This window comes from Elgaria multicarinata, chromosome 1 (assembly GCF_023053635.1).
Source record: "Elgaria multicarinata webbii isolate HBS135686 ecotype San Diego chromosome 1, rElgMul1.1.pri, whole genome shotgun sequence".
NCBI classification, from domain to species: Eukaryota; Metazoa; Chordata; class Lepidosauria; order Squamata; family Anguidae; genus Elgaria; species Elgaria multicarinata.
The window spans coordinates 32,786,591-32,809,493 of NC_086171.1; the positions used below are offsets into that span (position 1 = coordinate 32,786,591).

General features: G+C 44.3%; 1 protein-coding gene across 1 annotated transcript in view; it reads left to right on the forward strand.

The window, feature by feature from the left end:
- The first annotated feature begins 1,129 nt into the window (after positions 1-1,129).
- ADARB2 (adenosine deaminase RNA specific B2 (inactive)) overlaps positions 1,130-22,903 on the forward strand; it is a 484,223-nt gene continuing 462,449 nt past the window's right edge. Inside the window, exon 1 of the mRNA XM_063125777.1 lies at positions 1,130-1,247. Coding sequence (XP_062981847.1) covers positions 1,148-1,247 — 100 coding nt within the window. The 5' untranslated portion in view covers positions 1,130-1,147. The remainder of the gene's footprint in view (positions 1,248-22,903) is intronic.

Genomic DNA, 22,903 nt, shown 5'->3' on the forward strand with positions numbered 1-22,903 from the left:
ACAATAACTGTCCTGTCTGCTTCTGCTAGATTTGCTGTCTGTCTGGAGGTGGCTTTTGTTTTATTTCATTCCTTGATACCAGGGGAGGCCAACGTCGGTGGGGCAGTGCATCAGCTCTGGGTTTCAGTCAGAAGTCCAAAGGCGCTATCCAAGGTGTTGAAGTCATTTGGGGGATCGGGGCCAGCACCTTGGACAGTTCTTTTAGGGTCCTGCTGGTTCGGAAGAAACCCAGAGCGGATCCACCGCCCCGCCCCCCGCCTCCCCTGCCTGAGACCTTCCTCCGACCGCCCCACCCCTCCCCCCAGACCCCTCAGCCGTCGGAGTCCTTCCTTCTTTTCCTTTCGGGTCCTGGGAAGCTGAGTTTGCAAAGTGACAAGGGATGGATGGAGAGGGAGGGGAGTGGGGGAGAGGGAGGGGAGGGCTGCTGCTGCTGCTGCTGATGTCAGAGCTAGGAGACAGTTGTGATTGGATCTAATTAGACTTTGCAGCAGCAAATAGACACGCTCCCCGCATGATTGGCTTCAAAGTGGCTGGTGGTGCCAAAGAACTAGCAGAGGTGCAAAAAAAAAAGAAATAGAGAGAGAGAGAGAGAGAGAGAGAGAAAGAAAGAAAAAAAGTAAGAGACGTGCATTCCCAGCCCCTGATAAAACAAGGCACCCTGCGAGGGACTGAAGGAGTGAGACCCACCGAGGGGGAAAGCCAGCAGCGATGGGGAGAATCGGAGTTCCCCCATTGATTGAATTTCTTTCCTTCTTTTAAGTCCGCCTGTACCTGTTCGCGGTTCTCTCTCTCTCTCTCTCTCTCTCTCTCTCTCTCTCTCTCTCTCTCTCTCTCTCTCTCTCTCTTTCTTGCCATCATCCCCACCGCCACCGGCGGCGGCAGCTCTTCGAGGATGCCTGCCCGGAAGATCGCTTGAGCCCCCTGATCCGGCATCCTTGCTACGCAGAAGCTTGGAAAAGAAAAAAAGAAGAAAAAAAAGGGGGGGTCTTTAGCCCCGGCTCTCCAGACCTAGAAAGCGGCGGCGAGACGGAAGGAGTCCAAGACTTCTTTATTCCGTTCCCCGCCACCCCTCCCGCCTCTTTCCAGCGCGCCCCCCCACCCCACCCCGCAACGCACACGCTCGTCTTGTTTACTGAACTACACCGCTATGACATCGGTCCTGGGGAACGGCAGAGCGTCCGGAGGGCCAAGCAGCCAACTGAAATGCAAGTCCAAAAGGAGGAGGAGGAGGCGATCGAAGAGGAAAGGTAAGCTCTGGTTTTAAAAATCAAAATAAAAAACTGAAATCTTCCCTTTTTCCCCACTAGCGATTTCCCTGCTTCCTTTCGCCTCTTGACCAGCCATCCCCGGGTCCCTCTGCATCTCTCTTGTCCCTTCTCTCTGCTTCGGGCTTGTACTGACTTGTTTGTTGGAGTGGGATGGGGGAAGAAAAATGTGCCTTTTGGGCATGCTTTTTTCAGACAGAGCATCAGTTTTTGTGTGTGAAGGGGAGAAGTAGTCTCAGTTGTTTCTCAAACACGCCTTCCACTCAGAAATCCACACAGACAGGTACACATTTGGAAGCCAGAGAGGGTGTGCTTGTAAGAGGGGGATTATATTTATGTGGGGGGTTATTTATAGAAGTCTAAAACCCAAGGGAAGGCAGAGAAGAAGAAAACCCGCGTCTTCCTAACCTGCCTCCCATGTACCGGGGAATTAAAATAGCCAGATACCGCAGCGCAAGTTGAAGCACCACTAGCAGGTGCTTCCTTTGACCCTGTCAGAGGTAAAAAAAACAAATTGATAATATCACATGATTTGGAATGCGTTGAAGGGTGGGTGGATGATGGATGATGGAGTAGTCCAGGACTCTGAAAGGAATCCAGACACTGTGCGCTGTGCGTTTCCACGTTACCAATTATCTCCATCACAGCTGATTGTGATGGAGGTTAGTGCATAGTTTTGCTCTGCACACGATCATTTCTGTTGTGTAAAAAGAAAAAAATATGTCTCATCTATTGGAGATTTGGCTTACAGGGAAGAAGCAGACTTTGTGCAGTTGGGGTGAGGAGGGGCAGGAGATGGAACAGAAAGGAAAGGCCCAGTTTGATGACAGGTTGTATCTGCCAAGCTGTCATTTCTCGACCTTTGTTGTGTTTATGTGTATGTAGACGTTTACCTCGAAATATGTTTTGAAATGGGCTCTGTTGTTAGCCAATTCAGTTTTCTAATTTGCCAGGATGCGTTGTGTTTTAAAGTTAGGGAGTGCATTAACGCTGCTCCCGAATCTCAAAGGAGACCAGATTTCTATAAATGGTAGATGAGTAATTATCCTAATCCAGAAAAAGAAGGGAGCACAGCTTCTGAGTGTCAGGGAAAGCTGAAAGTCTGCCTGAGATTAAAGGTTTTCCCAAAGCTGTCCCTGCTTCCTCATAAAGGAAGGATGAGACGTTGCCAGTGGATTGTTAATGCTGCATTTCCACAGTTAGCGTTAAGATCCTGTGAAATAGTTGAAAGTCAAATAAGTATGACAAGCTCAAAGTAATCCAGAACCTCGACTCAGTGAAGTGTGGTATGCTGCAAAGATGCTCAACCCAAAGGCTCTTATCGGAACAGTAAATTCCACCTAGTCTATAGTTGTCATTGTTATGGAGGCCTTAGATAAGTTTCTGTCAGCTCACTCAATCACTTCTAGACAGATCTTTTTTTTGAAGCTGGGATAGAAACGTTCCTTCCATTATTAGGGAATTAAGCAGTCCAACTGTTAGAGGCCTAAAATTATGGATCGCAGAAGTTAGGGCTTAATTATTACCTTGTGCATATAAAATCCACAGTATGTGTGCCTGGATAGGTTCTGGGAGAGATTTAGAAATCAAAGGTTAAATGATCCAAGCCTTCCTTAATTTACTTGCTTCTGTGCTATATACAGTGTCTTCTTTCAGTTTGGACTTTCCCTCTTAGCGACCCAAACAAACTCAATTCTCAAGTCTGTCCATAGAAAGGCAAATGAATAAAACAATATCATGTGTGTCATCTTAAGTCTGTTACTTTAAAAGAAAAATAATCTTATTTTTAATTTCTGTTATAAATGGAGTTTGGGAAGTATCTTCAGCTTGAAGTAACAAGTAGGCGGGAAATCACATATCAAGTAGGAATATATAAAGTATCAAGTAGGAGGAAAATCAGGCTCAATTTATGAATTTGTACTAAAGCCATTCAATAAAGGGGTTTCTTTCTGTTGCTAATTGTCTCAAATTACTACTAGTAAGTCAGCATTTCATGTTCTATCCAAGATTCCATATTCCATCTGTAGTTCTGTTATGGAGAACTTGTATAAGTTATGTCTGCTTTCTAGGAATGTTAAACTTAGTGGCATTCTAAATTTGTCTTTTGAAATGAATCAATAATTCATTTCAGCCAAGATCCCTATGTTAAGATTGCTTTGCATGCAAATTCCACCAGGTCGCTCTCTTTCTAAACCAATAAGTTTGAACAATCTGTAATGGTGGGGGGGACACAATTTACTTCATTCTTGTGCTTTCTTCAGCATCTCCCTGAATGGTATTTGCATCACACACACACACACACACACACACACAGGGTGGGGGGGGTATTCTTGAAAAGAGTAAGTTTCTCAAGTGTTACCTCGTTTGGGGACAAATAATGGCAGTATATCAATAGTTCCAGGTGTCACACCATATTAAGGAATTATTGGATTAAATTGTTTAAAATAACCATGTTCTATGTGTACTTCAGTGAGCCATATAAATCTTTTGTGGCATGGTGGTCACAAGGGCTGCTTTGACAATCAGTTGTTTATTATTATTATTATTATTATTATTATTATTATTATTATTATACCATTTATTTATTTAAATAGTATATTATACTATTTATAATAATAATAATCAGTTGTCTTTCTGATAGATATAAAAACGTAAGAATGTATCTCTCAAAAACACCTGGATTTTCAACCTGTTGAATTCAATAGTTTGATCATAGTGAACATCAGTTTCCCAAAAGCAAATGTTGCTACTTAGATCTAAATGATGAGGTGAGTTTAAAAAGTAGTTTACTTAGCCACAACTGTTTAAATGGCAAGAAAGGGCAGATATCACTAGAGGCTGCATCAATGAAAGCATTTTCTAAAGCATCAACATGAGATCCATAATATTAATGGCAGTTCTAAATCTCATAGTATTTTCTGAACATATCAGAAGAAGAAGAAATGTACTTAAAATGTTCCTAATGCTTCTGCAGAGTCAGATTTACTGCCTTAAGTAAATGAACTCTACTTTTAAAGTGCAGGATGCCTTCAGAGATGTTTACATCAACTTCCTCACGCAGTCCAAGGAATGCTTGCGATGTTGATAAATCTAATCCTGACTTTAAATAGTGTAAAAATAAAATAAAAGGCCCATCTAAACTCATGTTCAGTTGATGAATGTGCAGCAATTATATATAGAAAGGCAAGTATTTTACATAAAATGCCGATGCGATGAATCATCATGCTACAAAGATGTAATTTTTGTTTAAATACCAGTTTGGAACTAAAATGGTTGATATTCAATGGGTAATATTGCTTTCTCTTGTCTGCCTGCCAACTTACTTCCTAGGATTTCCTTACACCGTTTATTAACTTTTTAAGTCAATTTGAAATGTATAGCGTCTGATGCTTGCTTCTTCTTAGAAGCTCTTTGCTATTACTAATTTTCTCAGAAAAAGTTAAACCATGGTGCTGGTGAAGTTGCATTGGAAGAAATAGTTAAAAATCAAGATAATATTAGAATTAAAGGATCTGGTGCAGAAATGGCTTAACTTCAGTGTTCAGTTCAGTGACAAGTGTATTGTTTGATTTCAACAGTCCAATATAGCATTGTTTTGGAGTTGCGGGATGATCCAGGCAAAGTTAAGCTCTGAAGTCCCATACAAGTAACTTTCTCTTACTATAATCAATTAGAATTAAAAGTGTCTAATTTGGGCTGTATGATGCCCTTGGTGTGCTGCTGCTGCTGCTGCTTCTATTGTTTAATGGTAAGTGAAATAATAACTGTATTTCTGGAGGTGTTAAAATTCAAAACCTTACCAAATGACCTTTCCACACGCACATTGCATGCCAGTGTCTTTCCACTTAACTCTGAATTCTAAGACCCTGATCAGAAAGCAATTTCTATTGATTTCAATAGAATTTCCAACGAGTTACATGTTTAGTAACAAGATGCTTCTTTGCTGCCAGGCAAAAAATATCTTTCTTTTTTAGAGCTATTGGCAAATGCTTGTAAATGTGCAATATATTTGCACCATTATTTTTTCGGTGGTAAGCATCTAATCATAGGTTATCATTTCTCAGAAGCCATCAAAAACAAATTTGTGCCAAAATGCTAGATTTATAGTTTATATCATTGAAATTTGTTCAGCAGCCCTTTATTTTAAATGTCCATCTGTGGCATGAGCTACACTGAATGAAGAATTCACAGTTTAGTATGTAATGGTTTTTTCTTTGTTTTGTTTTTGAACACCTGGCTTTATTTTCGTTATTAATCACGGATCTCAAACGTAATAGAATTTGAGAAGCATAATACGAAATCATAGAGTACATGTTGTGCAAAATTGGGCATAACTCTGAGGGCTTCTTTAAAAAGACAAATGACCAAGGTGTAGATATGTCAGTGTACAGAGATTTTCTGGTATCCTGGTTAGAAGTGAATCTGACCTCTGCCAAATCTCTTTAAAATGTAATTGTTGGGTTGTGATGTTTTCCTTGTTGGCTAGATCACCAAGAGCAATTAAGCTGACTCATCGGTTGCATGCAGGATTCACTAAATCGGAGGCATTCGCAGCAAAAGAAGTAAACACACAAAGTTAAATGCTACACTATATGGCCAAGGGGCGGAGGGTAATGTTGATGGAGCGAAACAAACAAAATATGTACAGCAAATGTATGTGTGTGTGTGTGTGTGTGTGTGTGTGTGTGAGAGAGAGAGAGAGAGAGAGAGAGAGAGAGAGAGAGAATAAGATTATAGTATAATGATTTTTTGTGTGAAAATTAATGAAATTGCGAGACCATGTTAAGGACAAGGCTCTTGAGCCCATGTAGCTTATCACTACGTGTTTTCCCTATAATATCCAAGTAATAAATGAATGTGTTTCCATTTTGATCTGGATTCATGGACAAACGTTCCATCCTGCAATAGGCTGGTGTCATGCTTCAGGATCTATGTTGCTTATCTTACCCCCCAGCCAGCTTGAGAGCAAGGATTGAATTTGTAGATAAAAATTTAAATTGATTAAAACTTAATATCCGCAGTCTTATTTGGCGTTTCCCTTCTTCTTCCCCCCCCCCTCCCGGTCCTCTCCCTCCTCTTGCTTCCTTCCTACTATTACCTCTGATTTCTAGTGATCCGTGGTAGTGACAGCAATTTGAGATTCCATCAAGGGCATTAGCTGCAATGGCTGAACTTAAATTTAGAATGAGGGGGAAATTATGGAATTCACAACTCCGAATCTACACAGTGGCAGAGCCTTACATGAAGAGCAAAGCCGCCTGTTCCTAACAAAAACCCCTAAATGGAGACAGCTGGATGGGGTGAAAGAGAGCAGGAAAATGGAACCCTCTAATATTAACAGAAAGATGTCCAGGCTTCAGCTTGAAATGTGCAATGAATTAACAAGTTATTTGACTACTTTTACTGTTTTACCTGCTGAGCTGTTTTGTTTTATTTTTGAAATGACGTTGATCGTGTTTTTTGCAGGTTTTATTTTTGTTTCTCCGCTGGCTATAACTGAGTAAGCCCTTGGCTTTTTAAGCATTCAAATACAGGAAATGGTTATGAGCTGTTTTCAAATGGATCATTTCTCTTGGATCAGCTGAAATTCCCCCCTTCCGTCCAAATCCCGGACACTCAGGCTCAGTTCGCTTGTTAATTGAGATGAATGGAGTATTTAAAAGACTTGGCAATGGGACTGAGGCTGACACATGTGTGAAATGCTGCTTTTAAAAAAAAAAAGAAAAAAAGAAAGAAAGGTCATGTGAAAATGCTTAATGAAACACCCAAACCATATTAAGGGAATAGAGGGTTTGCTAACCCTCTATTTCTCTTTATGTCTGCGTCTATTTTTTAAAAAGAGGAAGAACTGATTTTTAACAATATTTTGCAGCAAGAAACAATAAACACACACACACACAGAGACTTTTTTCCTATGAAGTCTTCATTAAGTTTTATAAGTTGTACAGGACTGTAACAATAGGATGAATGGAATAAAGGCACATGTGTAAGGAATACGATTGAATCCAGAAGAGGTGTTCTTAAACATCACCTTCTGTCCTACAATATGCCCCCGTTCTCCTAAATTCATACTCCACCCCTTTGTTCCTGCTCCAGGACAAGAAATCAGCAATATTACATCTTTTATAGTAGAGAGATGTTGCATTTTTGCAGAGAAACGTAAATAACTAAATTCAAGGCAAAAAGTAAGATCTTTTAACCAGATTAAAGTACCCTCGCCAGAATTATCCAGGCTATTTGACCAGCAAAGAACTTGAATTCCTTCCCGGATTTATAACCATCTATCTCTACAGTCTTCCAGACTGTTTACAGATTTGGCATGCATGTAAATGATTAGTTATCTGGACAAAAAGGAAGCTTGTTAAGCATAGGGAGATCCATCATTCTGTAAGGACCTGGGATGATCTTTGCCCCTTCCCTGTGTAAAACCCTCTGGTTTCTCTGAAAGTTGCATGGTTTCTGATATGGAAAATAAAGGGCTCCCAGTCGTCTTTTATCTGATCTTTTCCTGTCTGTTTGCTTTGTTTAAAATACTGACAACCTAGCAGATATTGTGAAAAGCGAATTGCAGCGATGGATGAAATGCAACACTCTGTTAATTTCTCTCAGTGGCTCACAAGCCTGGTTGTTCTGCAAAATAGCATGCCTTTAGTATGAATGTGTCAGATTAGTTGGCAATTTATATCATTTGGACTTTATGACATTACTAATTTCTAGATAGGATTTGGAGGGTTCGCTTGCTTGCTGGGGTTTTATATATATATACAATGATGATTAATTTAGGTTTCAAAAACATAATTGGTATGATGAACAGAGACGCGTCAGTCCGCTCAATGGATACCACAGCAAGTTTGCTGCCTTGAGGAGAAAAGCAACTTAAAATGTTAGGTTGTAGGAAGACTTGAATAAAACATAATGTGGGAAGCAGGAAGACCATTGATAGTTAGTGCGTGTGTGTGTGTGTGTGTGTGTGTGTGTGTGTGAGAGAGAGAGAGAGAGAGAGAGAGAGAGAGGAGCGTGTGTTAATGCCCTCAGCAAGAACATAGGTGCTTTTTGTCAAAATGATTTCTTAAAAGATGATCAATACAAATTGTGGAAGTGCTTCTGTGTTCCTAGAAACCCTGAAACTGTAACGTTGAAGCTATGCTGATGAAATGATGAATAGTTGTAGCGCAGGTAAACTAGGGGATTCTCCTTGCTGAAGGCAGGAGAACAAAGGGATAGTCACTGAGGCTGAAACACAATGGCCGTACTCCAAGGCTCCAGGAGTTCTGGTGTACACAAATAGCTTCACAGGAGGAGGAGCTGCACCATTCAGTGCCAGTGTGAATGCAACGGGGATGGAAAAGCATGGGTGAGGAGGCCTGTGCGTTCTTTGGAAACCATCCAGAGGTACAGAGCAACTATGTTGGGATGAAAGATTATGGAACTAGTAAACGTAAATTCTTTTCCACCAGCTCTTAATTCAAGCTTTGAAATGCCCTCACCCTAATAAGTCCTACAAAGAAGAAGTTGCCAAATGGGATAATGATAGATTTGCAAATAAATAATGACGGCCCTTTTAGAGCTCCAGCCAATAAGCAGCAGTGCAACAAATGCATGTTTAGGAAGCGGTGCGTCAGCAGTCTTTGTCAACAGAAGAACATGACAAGGGCATTGGGGAGGTGACCTGTGGCATTGTGTGATGCAACAGCATAGGCTGGTATATCATTGGCAGATGCGGCAGTGTTGCACAAAGCTGATGTGAACTCAGTGCTGGACTAGATGGGCCCATGGTCTGATCCAGCAGGGCTCTTCTTACGTTCTTAGGATAGCTTCTTTAATAATAATAATAATAATAATAATAATAAGAAGAAGAAGAAGAAGAAGAAGAAGAAGAAGAAGAAGAAGAAGAAGAAGAAGAAGAACTTCTTTAGAGTTTCTTACTGGTTCTGATTGAAACCCAGAGTGGATTCACTGCACCACTGTCACCAGCCTCCACTGCAAATATCTCAGATCTTTGTGTTATGAATGTGGACAACTTTGTGAATTTTGATAAGTTTGTATCAAAGCTGAATCGAAACTAAATTCTCACCTGTCCCTATTATTATTATTATTATTATTTATTTATATAGCACCATCGATGTACATGGTGCTGTACAGATAACACAGTAAATAGCAAGACCCTGCCGCATAGGCTTACAATCTAATAAAGTTGTAGTAAACAATAAGAAGGGAAAGAGACTGCAAACAGGCACAGGGAAGTGTAAACAGGCACCGGGAAGGGTGAAGCTAACAGTATAGAGTCAGAACAAACTCAAAGTTTAAAAGCTATAGGGAAAAGAAAAGTTTTTAGCTGTGTTTTAAAAGCTGTGATTGAGTTGGTAGTTCTCAGGTGTTCTGGAAGAGCATTCCAGGCATGAGGGGCAGCAGAGGAAAATGGACGAAGCCGAGCAAGGGAAGTAGAGACCCTTGGGCAGGCAAGAAGCATGGCATCAGAGGAGCGAAGAGCACGAGCGGGGCAATAGTGTGAGATGAGAGAGGAGAGATAGGCAGGAGCTAGACCGTGAAAAGCTTTGAAGGTCAACAGGAGAAGTTTATATTGGATTCTGGACTGAATTGGGAGCCAATGAAGAGATTTCAGAAGCGGAGTGACATGGTCAGAGCGGCGGGCCAGGAAGATGATCTTAGCGGCAGAGTGGTGGACAGAGACCAGCGGACTGATGTGAGATGAGGGGAGGCCAGAGAGGAGGAGGTTGCAGTAGTCCAACCGAGAGATAACCAGTGCGTGAACGAGAGTCTTGGCAGAAGAGACAGACAAAAATGGTCGAATCCTGGCAATATTATACAGGAAGAAACGACAAGATTTAGCTACTGCCTCGATATGAGGAATAAAGGAGAGCGAGGAATCAAATATAAAGCCAAGGCTACGAGTTTCCTTGACCGGAGTAAGCGTGACATCGTTGACAGTAAGAGAGAATGAGAGGTGAGGAGAAGGTTTAGGAGGAAAAACAAGCAGTTCAGTTTTTGCCATATTGAGTTTCAAACGGCGATGAAGCAGCCAGGCTGAGATATCTGAAAGACATGCTGAGATACGATCGTGGACATCAGGAGAAAGTTCCGGAGATGAGAGGTATAGTTGTGTGTCATCGGCATACAGGTGATATTGGAGGCCATGAGATTGAATAAGTTTACCCAAGGGCAGCATGTATAGAGAAAACAGCAGCGGGCCAAGCACCGAGCCTTGCGGAACCCCTACTGAAAGGGGAAAGGAGGAGGACGAGCTGCCGTTAGCCGACACGCTGAAAGAGCGACCCTCTAGATAGGAGGCGAACCAGTTATAGACAGAGCCACAGAGTCCAAGGTCATGGAGGGAATCTAAGAGAAGATCGTGATCAACCGTGTCAAAGGCTGCAGTTAGATCAAGGAGAATATGATGAGGTTACAGCTCTGCCGTCCTGTTCCAGCTTTGCATGTCTATAGGATCAGAGTCCTATTTGCACTGATAAGCCCTCATGCATTGTGAACCAAGTATATCTGCTCACAAAGAAGCTTCCTGCGTGTAAGCAGATTATCATCATTGTTTTCCATCATTTACTGTCTTTGCACTTTACTGTCCAATGGCTATGGCTGAGTAGGCAGGGAAACACACCCAACACAACATTCTCGCAGCTGTAGAAGCGAGCAGCGTTTCCAATTTCTGAGAAAGTGACCATTGCCGATACCCTAGGAACTGTGCAATTTGTTCTGTGCATCCGAGTCAGTTTTGGACTTGTTCAAGAAACACAGCTGCCGCCTGCATTTCAGGACAAATCACTTCTGGAACTTGGGAGAGTCCTGAACACAGTACATGACATCGCATTGGATGTCTAGTCTTGAAAGCGAGGCGGAAGGCAGAAATCCCACAGGGTACTCACAAACCCTGGGGCATGCCTAGCACAGCTCTTTGTATTCTGGCCTGGGTTTCCTCTCAGATTCTTTATTCTTAGATCTGGTTCAGCTTTGGAGGTTTCTGTCTCCCACCTATCCTCCACCCACGATGGTTGTCATCTTCTCACATGTACCCAAGTAATTTGTCACAAGCCAATCGACCAGATAATTGTGAATGCATTACCTGATTTGCTCCAAATTGTATTTTTTCCAAAGCCTGGTATGTTGAGTAAGCTGTTGCGGGGGCAGAGATGTCTCAGCAACTGCTTCTGTATGTCAATTACTCTAACCTGGGGGCCTTGCTAGACCTACCTTTGAATCCAGTTGTGAGGAGGGGCCAGCCCAAACTAAAAGTAGCATGGGCCATCACCCCTGTCTACATGTAAGACGCGACAGGCTGCAAGAAGGACCCGTCACGTCCGCCATTTTTTTTTACTTTAAAAGGGCCATGTGTGTAGGAGCGCACCAACAATAAAGGTAGGCTTTTTAAAAAAAAGTTCCCTGCTCCCCCCCTTGCCCCCGATTTCCCCACCCTGGCCACGATCCCCCTGCCCGCCCACAATCTCCGATACCCCCTTGCCCACCCGCGATCTCCAATGCCCCCCATCCCCCCCTGGCTCTGTTTCCCCCCCCCATCTCCCCACCCTGCCCTGATGGCCGCAACGCTCCTGCAGAGCGCCGTCTGCTGCTTTTCCCGGCTACTCACGAGTAAATGCATTAACTGGGAAAAGAAGCGGAACGGGCTACACACCCGGTGCCAGTTATCCTGAGCCAAGGGAGGATTACCCCTGCCTGAGCCCAGGATCCCCTATGCATCATCTGGATGCACAGGGGCTGGCCCGGGGCTTGCACCGGGCTACCCCGTCGTCTAGCAAGGCCCCTAGAGAGTAATTGACTTAGGGCCTTGCTAGACCTACTGGGGAATCCGTGTTGGGAGGAGGGGCCAGCCCACGCTAAAAGTAGCGCGGGACGTTGCCCCTATCTACACGTAAGATGCGACAGGCTGCTAGAAGGACCCATCGTGTCCACCATTTTTTTTTTTTAGTTTAAAGGGGCCACATGCACAGGAGCGCACCACCGGAAAAGGTGGGTGGTTTTTTTAAAAAAATTGGTTCCCCTGCTCCCCCTTCCCCCAATTTCCCCTCCCAATAATCTCCCCAGGCCTCCAATCCCCCCGATCTCCCGAAGTCCTCTGTTTCCCGCCCCCCCCATGTCCCCTGGCCTGCGATCCTGCCACCGCCAAGTCCCCAGCCTGTTTCCTGCCCCCATGTCCCGAGCCTCCATTTCCCGCCACCCCCCATGTCCCCAGCCTCCATTTCCCTCCACCCCCCATGTCCCCAGCCTCTGTTTCCCACCACCCCCATGTCCCCTGGCCTGCGATCCTTCTGTCGCCAAGTCCCCAGCCTCCGTTTCCCACCCACCCCATGTCCCCTGGCCTGCAATCCTGCCGCCGCCAAGTCCCCAGCCTCCATTTCCCGCCCCCGCATGTCCCCAGCCTCCGTTTCCCACCCCCCATGTCCCCAGCCTCTGTTTCCTGCCACCCCCCCATGTCCCCTGGCCTGTGATCCTGCCACCGCCGAGTCCCCAGCCTGTGTTGCCCTCCGCCGCTGAGGCCCCGGCCTGTGATGCCCAGAGCTGCCATGTCGCCGGCCTGTGATGCCCGGCCGGGGGACATGGGGGGGCAGGAAATGGAGGCCAGGGGACTCGGCGGTGGAGGCCAACACAGGCCAGGGGACTCGGCGGAGGCGGGAGCACTGCGGCCCATCCGCTGCTTTTCCCGGCTACTTGCATGTAAATGTGGTAGCCGGGAAAAGCGGCGGAATGGTCTACACGCCCGTGGAGACTGCGGGAAAAACTGGGCCAAAAGCAGTGCTGGTTAGCCAGGGTGACTTGAGACCTGCCTGAGCCCGGGATCCTCTGTGCGTCATTTGGATGCACAGGGACGAGCCCGGGCCTCGCACCGAGCTAACCTGCCATCTAGCAAGGCCCTTAGAAACTGTTTGGACTACTGCAACATGGTCTACCTGGGGTTTGCCTTTGAAAACTGTTTAAAAACGTCAGCTGTGCTGCAGCCAGACTGTTGACCAGGGCTGGTTACAGAGAAGGGATCATACAATTCACTTGTTCCAACAGCTTCACTGGCAACTGGTCCATTTCCAGACAGAATTCAAAGTGCTAGCTATGGCCTATAAAGCCTTATATGGCTTGGGGCCAGGTTACCTGAAAGACCACCTTCTCTTATATGATCCTGCCAGTTCTTAAGACCTTCTAGAGAGCATCTGATCGATAGCTCACTGTTCCTTATTTATTTATTCTGTAAAACCTGGAAACATGATCTAGCCTGATGAAGAAGAAATGATTGGATGTCTGTGAGCCATGCAGAGATCAATTTCAGACTACAGATCTGTATCCGTGCCTTCCGGAAGAGGCAGTTGTCATATTTAGTAATGGCAAACACGTCTCTTGTAGTCCAAATGAAACAGTACCCTTGAACTATCAAAGCTATTTGAAGGTGGTGGTAGTGTTAGGGATATCCTCCTGCATACAAGTCATGAAACATTGGTTAGGGCTTTAAACTATGGAGGTTCCCCGTCTCCTCTCTTGTGGGTTAGACATAGCTAAGGAACAGACATCCATCAGAATGATGCTTTAGCACTAAATGCTCTCTTACAGTGAATAGCACCCAGCTTTATAGAAAGAGAGAGACTCACTGTGATTATTTTCTGGGCAAAGCTCTCTTCACTGTAAGATACAGTGTCCAGTGTCAACACAATGCAATTGTGCAATCATAAACCCTGGCTGGCTATTCTTACTGAATGCAGACATATCGTGAGCGCCCAACATACGTTAAGCAAGAGCTGTTAAGCAGAACAGGGAAATAATAAAAATAATAAAATAAAAGCCACTCTTTGTTTTTTATGTATCTACAGAGAATTTTAAACATAGGTATTATTTTTTAAAAAAAAAAAGCCATAACCCATGTCTCAATGCTTTTTCAGGTCCCATTAAAATGAATACAAACTGAGCAAAGTGCAAGAAAATCCCTTTCCTTGCAAGAGTTGCTGCATTCCATTTCTGTGCATTGTGTGTGCTGTTTTTAAAGCTGTGGATGCAAAGTATGGTCCACAAGACTATAGAAAGTGTATGTGGCCATCAGCAGGATGGGAACACCGAAGAATGAGAAAGAGAGAGAGAGAGAGATCAAAACAATGCAGTTCAACAGTCGAATTATATGGCATTCAGTGATATAGATCCTGTTACCTGTCTCTTCCCCCTCTGCCTGTCAGTCATTACCAGGTCTTTGGATGCTTAGATTTGTATGAATGGTAACCTGGAAGCCGGAGAAGGAGTGGAAACATTAGAGGTCTCTATTGTTAAGTAGTGCAGACAGTAATTATATTACATCTTAAGTTTAAAGGGAACAGGGGGAATAGATCTTCCCCAATGTCATTGACAGAAGGTTTTCCTCCAGCTCCACACTGAGACACCAGACATATTGATTAATCTGTGTTGTACCATTTATTTATGCTAAACATCTGATGTTTGTTCCTGCAATCTGGTCTTTCGAAATCATGATAATATTTTGAAATGTTGGCATCGCCCGGTTGGTTTTTCAAGCCACGAGCCAAGCAGGCTCTTTAGTTTATCTTGCTTTTTGCATTTTGCACAGTAAACATGGCATGTTTAGTGTGTAGTCCTGGAAGCACAGATTCTTGAATTTATAAAAGGGAGAGAGAGAGAGAGAGAGAGAGAGACCACCCTCATTGCACTTGCTGCAATCCTCTCCCCCCAAATGGTAGCAAAAGACGGCAGGTCTCTCTGTATTTTCACAGCGCACTGGCCACATCTTTGAAGTACAGAAAAAGGACATATGTTTAATTTGGGAAACTAACACTAGGGGGCTGTCTAAATGCTTGGAAAGCCCTGGGATGGAGGCACGGTGGCGCAGTGGCGATCATACGCCGAGACTGTAATCGCCCACCCACCCCGGGGCTTTCCGCTGAAGCTGCGGGGTGGGGGGGGAGTCAGGGATTTACCATGACTTTTTTTCTCTGGAGCGAGGCAAGGATGTGCAAGGTGGCATCAAGACCGCCTCTTGCCTCACTCCAGAGTCGCAGCAGAGGCGTGGCCAGGTGGTACCCGGTGGAAGGCGACCTAGGATTGGTCGCCTTCCATCAGGAAGAGGGCGGGGGCAGCCCCGGTCCCCAGAGGGTCACCCAGAAACCCCGTGCTCCTTTCTTGTTTGTGTGCATGGACCACACTTTTAGATCATGTTTTTAATTGTTAACCTTGCTGGGAACTCTTTGGATGTGAACTTGAAGAGCAGGATGTAAAACAAATACAATTTTGGGGGGAAAGATGTGACGATGTAGGGAAAAGACAGGCGTGCCCTCTAAAGTGGTGGTCAAACTGAAAATATTTGCTGCGTTTTCTGAACCTGGCGCATTGGTTTTGAGCACAGAAAAGGTGTGGGCGCACGCTGCTTTCCACCTCGCTTGCGAGGTATCTGAGAATATGAATGTGTCTATGGGGTGGAGAGTGGGACTTCACACACTGACTAGGTTTGGAGGATTGCAGCGGGGGACAAAGACTTTGTGAGTTCTCACCCTGTGCATGCCGTGGGCACAGACACCACTTGCACTATTCCCTGTGCTGCAGCATGGGTTGGTGGGTTGTCCAAACCCAGCACATAGTGCGGGCGTCATACCCACCCTACAACCCACTATGTGCAGTAGAGGTTTTAGGGTGGGTACAAAATCTCCCTTGCTGTGTGCCAGGTTCGGATGATATGCCAACCCACACTGCAGTGTGGGTAATAATACAAGTGGCAGGCGTGCATGCGGCACGCACAGGGGCAGGAGGAGACGCCACAGTGGCTTCTCCTGCTGCTGCAATTGTCCAAACACACCCACTGACTCTGCTTTTTCCCCTCAACACATTTCTCCAAAGTCATGGATAAGGCCTGTGCGTGTCACAGTCCCTTTGAAATGTGTGCTCAGGCTCTTTTCACAGCTTTGGATGAATGCATTGTTTGAGACAGTGGCCATATACATAGGTTATATCCCAGGATATGTTGCGTGAACAAAGCTTCTGCCTATGCTGATAGGGGCCACATTTTCTGTACTGTGAGGGCTGGTACACCATAAGGGGTGAGAATGTGGAGCATGGGCTGGGAAGTCCCTCTATGCAAGTCTCAAACCCACTAGCCAGCCTTAACCAAGCCACTATCCTTGTAACTTCTCCCAAGCCAAGATCTGCAACATGGTGGGGTGAACAAAAAACAAACAAACCCAAAACAAATCTGATATATTTTATTGCAAGGATTACTGCGTGAATGTACATGAAGTGCTCCGAATGCTTGAAATGTGCCATAGAACCGTTGAGCAACGTGTAGCACTCTATGAATTCATTTGCAGCGGGAGCTCCTTCATTTATTAGGAACTTAAAAGACAGTGTATAAGTGCGTTGTTGCCACTAGTTGATTTAGTGCACTGGATACCTGGAAGTCTGACTGGAACTGGACTGACTTGCATGTTGGTCGCTGCAGGTTCAAATAGCAAAATGACAGTTAGGTGATAAATTATCCTAATTTCCTCCATATACTTCCTGGGTTAGATCCAGGATCTGACTTCCATGAGAAGAAGGGCTCTGCTTGCAGAAGTCCCTCTGTCCTACTTTGGGGAGAATCCCACCCCCACCCCCATACCACAACTCCTCCCGTTCAACAGGATTTTCTGACTTTATGTGTAGCATTTTCAGGGGCCTGGGAGAGCTGCTGTGGGCAGGAGAGGGCAGGGAAGTCCACTTATGCCAACATAGTTGATCTGGCGTAAATCTAGATCCAACCCCATCTCTGTGTGTGCGTATGTGTGTATGACAGAAAGAGAGAGAGGCTGTCAGAGACCCATTGGCTAGCTAAAAGCCAAAGTCCAGCCATAGTAATGGATAGAAGTTTTTTAATTGTTTGAAAATAAAGTAGAATGAGCACCATGCTGGTCTGAAAAGAAATAATGAGTTAATTGTGTGGTCTTTATTATTAAAACCTTAGGTGGCTGTAGCTTAGCCTTCCCCAACCTGGGCCCTCCAGATGTTTGGAACTTCAGCTTCATTCAGCCCCAACTAGGGATGGTTGTCATGGGGAAAACTGGCCCTTTTGGGGCCCAAGGGTTCCCTGTGTTGCCCTCGATTTGGCTTGCATTTCTGAGTGGTATGGGAGGTCATTTCCCAAAACTCTGGAACTTTGCCAGTTTTTTAAATTTATTTATTCAGGAATCATTATTTGTGCAAAATTACAGCTGTAAATAGTGGGATTTGCACAAAATTCTGTGCGCTATACACAGCCGCAATTTTGCGCAAACCACATTTTTCAAAAATAGTTGCACCTGCAGTTTAGCACAAATCACAGCTCGAAATTTTTAAATATTTTTAAAATAGCAATTTGGCCTGTTTGCGGATGGGTGAGTTAGAGTCCAGGGGCCAAGCTGGCCAAGCTGTGCCCCCAAATGAATTTGTCCACCACCCCTAGCCCCAGCCAGCATAGCCAATGGTCAGAAATGCTGGGAGTTGTAACCTAGAATGTCTGAAAGGCCCAAGGTTGGGAAAGGCTACATGGCTGTGAGTCAATGCAAGTCTTTGGGTTTCATTTTGGAGTTTTTCATCAGATGGAATGGAAAGAAAACAGAATCCGAGGCATGTGAGCATATGCCTATAGAGCAAGTATAAGCCAGTTTACAATTCAGATGCTTCAGCCACTTGCTGTATTTCCCTTCTATTCTGTCTAACGAAATAGTCTGTGGAACTGGAAAGACAGAAGATATCATTTCGCCTACTGTGTAAAGTAAATGAAAATGCACAGAGGGCTAGACCTCCGCTTAGTGTAAATCTGGCTTAGATAAATAGAACTAGAAGACCATACTTGCAGGCAGGCCTGGTTTAATAATGTCCAGGTCAACCAATCTTGTAAAAATGTAAAGTGCCAGAAGCATAAGAATGGCTCCAGACGTGACACAAATATGGAAGCAACACAAAGGTCAAGGATTTTGTGTTTCTTGTTTCTCAGCATCTCTGCCATGGGGATGTGTGAATCAGCAAAACGTGAACTCACCAAAGTGCTCCAAATTCCAAATCAAAGCTTGTTCCGACTTGGCTCCGTATCATATTCTGAGCTCTGTTTCTCTTGTCGCATAAAAATCCATGCGTATTGATGTGCGTGTTTTTCCAAATGTACACATCAATTTTGCACATCTTTGAAATGCACGCATTCTTCCCCCTTTGATTAAAGGGTACAGTTTTCAAAAGTAAGCATTTGTTTCGCACACATTTTTCAGTTGCATGCATGCTGTCAAACACATTTTGGTGGTGGTGGGAGAACCTGAATCATATGGCAAGCTTGGAAACGTACAGATTTCGACCACCGATTGCCTCCAAGTCCATGTTCAGTCTGGAAGGTGCAAACTGGGTAAAATTCTGATTGAAAACAAACTGAAATGAATTTCTCATAGGCCAAATGTAGACCCTGGGAGATGCACAAGCTGTTCTCACATGGACCAGGTTGGAGATAAGCAAACTTCATTTCTCAGCCAGAATATTGAGATGTGGTAAAATGTTCATAGGTCGGGTCTTGAATGCCTGATGCACCTCCAATGGACTGAGGTATCAAAGATGTCACCACTACCTCTCCATGCATAACTGTGGTGGGTTGTAAAGTCCATTTGAGATTCATCTGAAGAGTGGCCAGGATTCTTAAGGGAAGAATTAAATGATAGTACTCATCCCTTGCTCCTCTTAGCTACTTTTCTTAGGAAGTTGTGTGTAATGATGGGGGGAGTGAGTTGGCTACAACTGGAGGGGGATAGGGCCTGTGGGTTTTATTGAGAATCCCATATATTTTCCCTCTCATTAAATACATCCACTTCTTTCAATACATTTTTTTTTGGGGGGGGACCTAATATTCTGTAGTAAGTGTGTGTGTGTGTGTGTTTCAACTGCTATTTCAGCCAGATCCACTCATTTTATACTCGCTGATCTAATTATTCATCCCATTTGTTCTTGTTTCTTTAAAGGCCATTTTTGTGATGCTCTCCCTTAAGATCCCTTTTCTCCACTTAAGAACTGGGCTGCATTAATGGCCAAGAACATCATCCTCTTTCAAATATTTAAAATAATGTCTTGAGTAGGGATAGTGTTGTGGATCATGAATGTAAAAAAATAAGGTGCTGGAGGGGAGATGAACCATCTCTAAAGTTCGTTGTCATCATGACAGTTTTTTTTAAAAAAAGCAGGGGAGCAAAAGAAGGAACAGTACCATGGATAGTAGTAGTTTAATAATGAAAAATAAGCACATTTCAGAAGACAAATTATTTTCTCTCGTTTGTTTAGACACGCAGCCTCCTAAGGCTTTGCACAATGCTGACCTAAGGGGCACGCGGAAAGGGCACAGCAGAAGCCGCCTCATTCTATCGTAGCTCCGTCTCTGCAAAATAATGCACTGAAAATATATAAGCACTGAAGAAGCCGCTGGCTTCCCAGTAGGTAGTTATTAAAACAAAGTCCTGCAAATTGCCCCCAACCCCAAACACATGCATAATTCACACGGTGTAATTGTCTTTGCCTTCGACGACTCTCCATCAAAACTGTTCTACTGTTGTCATCTCTTGCCGGTGTCCTTCTCTTAAGACTGCGTTCTCTCTCCTCAGAAGTTAGGGAGGGGTGTGGGGGTGCATGAACACAAGTGGCGACTGTATTTTGCCAAGTCTGTGAGGAAGAACAAGGATGAAGAGCAGCTTGTACTTTTATTTCCTTCTCTATCTTCTTAAGCTGGCTAGGATTCGCCCAAACGTGCGGATCTTCGTAAGCTCAAGATGTCTGAGGGAAACTTTGGCACAACAGGAAATGCCGAGAGAGATTGTGCAATGTCCCCCACAAGGAGAAGAATGAACTACATGAAATGGTGCCGCTAAGCAATTTCAGACCTTGAACTTACCAGTGTTTTGGAGGCCTCCTGGAGGATGTCTATGCCACGAAGCCTTGGAAGGGTGTCAGATCAAACGCCCGCCGGATCGCTGCTGCGGGGCTAAATCGATAAAGCTAGATGGGGCAGGAAGGAGCATGGCCTGTCTGGCTGGAAAAACCCACTCCCTCGACTGAGATCCCATACTTTCCTATCCCAACAACAATAGACAGGCTCTCTCTCCAGACAATTGGAGCTTTTTCACAATGCCCACCGATAAACTGGAGCAAAGGTAAAAGTCGCTGTGAATCGGCAGTTTGAAAACTCGTAGTTTCAGGGTGAAACGCCCGATGAGCAGTGAGTTGGCAGCTGCATTGCTTAAACCATGCAGCGCCACTGCACAGCCACTACAGAGTTAATGCACTGTATAGACACCCCTGTAGGCAGCCATGTGCATTACTTCTGTTGTGAAGTGCATGACAAAGGTTCCTCTTCTTCCCTCCGCCGTGCCATACCTTAAAAGTGCTTCTGCATTCCTGATATGTTAGAATGACAACAAAACCACTAACCTTACGTAAAAACAATTAAAAAAATGCAATGGCCATGTGCAATTTCTCTTCCATTTTAAACTCATTTCAATCAAAGCTCCATCATCAGTACTGGGATAAAATGGTGTTTGCTTCTGCTAGCCTGATGCCTCATTACCTGCTGGTGGTCATTCAGTGGTCCCTTTGGCTGTAGGGCTTTGGACTTTGACTTCAAGGCCCAGCCCTAACTGCACCACTGACTACAAGTCCCACTCACACTTGGGTGATTCATTTGGGGAGGGGGGAGAAGCATGTGAATTCTTGATCCAGACATTTACACCAGAAATGCAGTGGGGGAAGGGGGAACCCTTCCACAAAAGGAGGAGGGCCTTCTCTGCTGTGGCACCCTGGCTGTGGAATGAGCTCCCTAAGGAGGATCACCTGGCATCTACACTATATTCTTTCAGACGCCAGGTGAAGACCTTTTTATTCTATTAGCATTTTAACAGTCTATAAATTCAATTTTAACTTTGCTGTTTTAACTTTGTATTTTAAATTTGTATTTTTGCATTGCTGCTGTTTTTAATCTTGGTTGTGCTTTTATATTGTATTTTATGTCAAGTTTTTATACTGTTTGTTTTATACTTTGAATGGTTTTAATTTTTGTGAACCACCCAGGGAACTTCAGCTATTGGGCAGTATAAAAATGCAATAAATAAATAACTCAAAGTCATCTTGGATCCAGAAGATGTCTTGCATGAGATGTCACTTCTGCTTGTGCAAGGTAGCTCTGGTGAATTCTCTCTATCTCCCTGTCCTGCTGCTCCATCCCATCCCAATGTGTCATAACAGGCCATTCCAGAGGATCCTGGAATAGAGTTTTTCTTGTCTAACTCCGGATCCAACCTGATGTGTGATTCAGTTGCATATTCTTTCCTCATGTTCCACTGACGTTAAAGCCCATCTTGAGATGGGAAGCCAGCCAATCTACTTAAAGCAGGTCCACCAAATCTGTGCCTCCATCGGGCTCTTCCTCCTTGTCTATTCAGGTGCTATGAAATCGTCCATCTCCGGCCATTTTCCAGCCACTTGCCTATATGTGTTTTTAAGGAGAGCCATGAATAGGGGAAAAGCACGATGTGAATGACAGGTCACTTAAAGCCAGTTTTTGAAGGCGTTGGTTGTTCTCTCAATTTTTTGTTCTCTCAATATGCATGACATTTTGAAGATGAAAAGGAAAGGCCGGTCAGTGTCTAAACTTTCACTTTGGAAGGGAGAAGAGTGACAGAATGTGGATACAAGAATAAATAGGGATTTCTGTTGTTGTTGTTGTTGTTGTTCGCAGTCCCAGCTTGTGTGGGAAGAGTATCTAAAAGAAAATGGGCTCACTTTCTGCTGTATGCCAGTAGTTTGAGCTTCTTTTTCTACAAGGATACATTTAGAGTTCAACCCTATGCATATCTACTCAGAAGTAGGCCTCTTTGAGTTGAACAGCGCTTACTCCTAGGTAAGTGTGTATTGCAGGGGTGGCCAATATATAGCCCGTAGGCTGCATGTGGCTACTGCATGCCCACACCCCCCAGTGCAGCTCCTACCGCCGCTGCCACCCAATTTCAGGAAACCTTTGGGGGCTTCAGAGCTGCTATGGATTCCCCAGAGGGTAAAAGTTAGCTTGCAAACAAGATAATTTTGATCCTTTCAACATGCTCAATAACTCAGTGTCTGGAACTTCATGGTGGTGAAGAGAAAGCAGCTCAGAAGTGACTTTTTTCAACAAAAAGCAATAGGCAGGGAGGGTTACGGTGCTGGTTTTAACCTATAAAGCCTTATATGGCTTGGGACCACAATACCTGATGGAACACCCCTCCCGACATGAACCTACCTATACACTGTGCTCAACATCTAAGGTCCTCCTCCGAGTGCCTACTCCAAGGGAAGCTCAGAGGATGGCAACAAGGGAGAGGGCCTTTTCAGTGGTGACCCCCACCCCCAATTATAGAATGATCTCCCCGATGAGGCTCGCCTGGCGCCAACATTGTTATCTTTTCGGCGCCAGGTCAAGACTTTTCTCTTCTCCCAGGCATATTACCCACCTCTCCCTCTGGATCGAGGTGGGAAACAACATAGAACACAAAAAATTATAAAATACATAAAACTGATTAAAACATATAAAAACTGAAACCTTATTAAAATAACAGCCAGATATCTTAAAATTCGACTGGGTAGGCCTGCTGGAAGAGATAAGTTTTTAT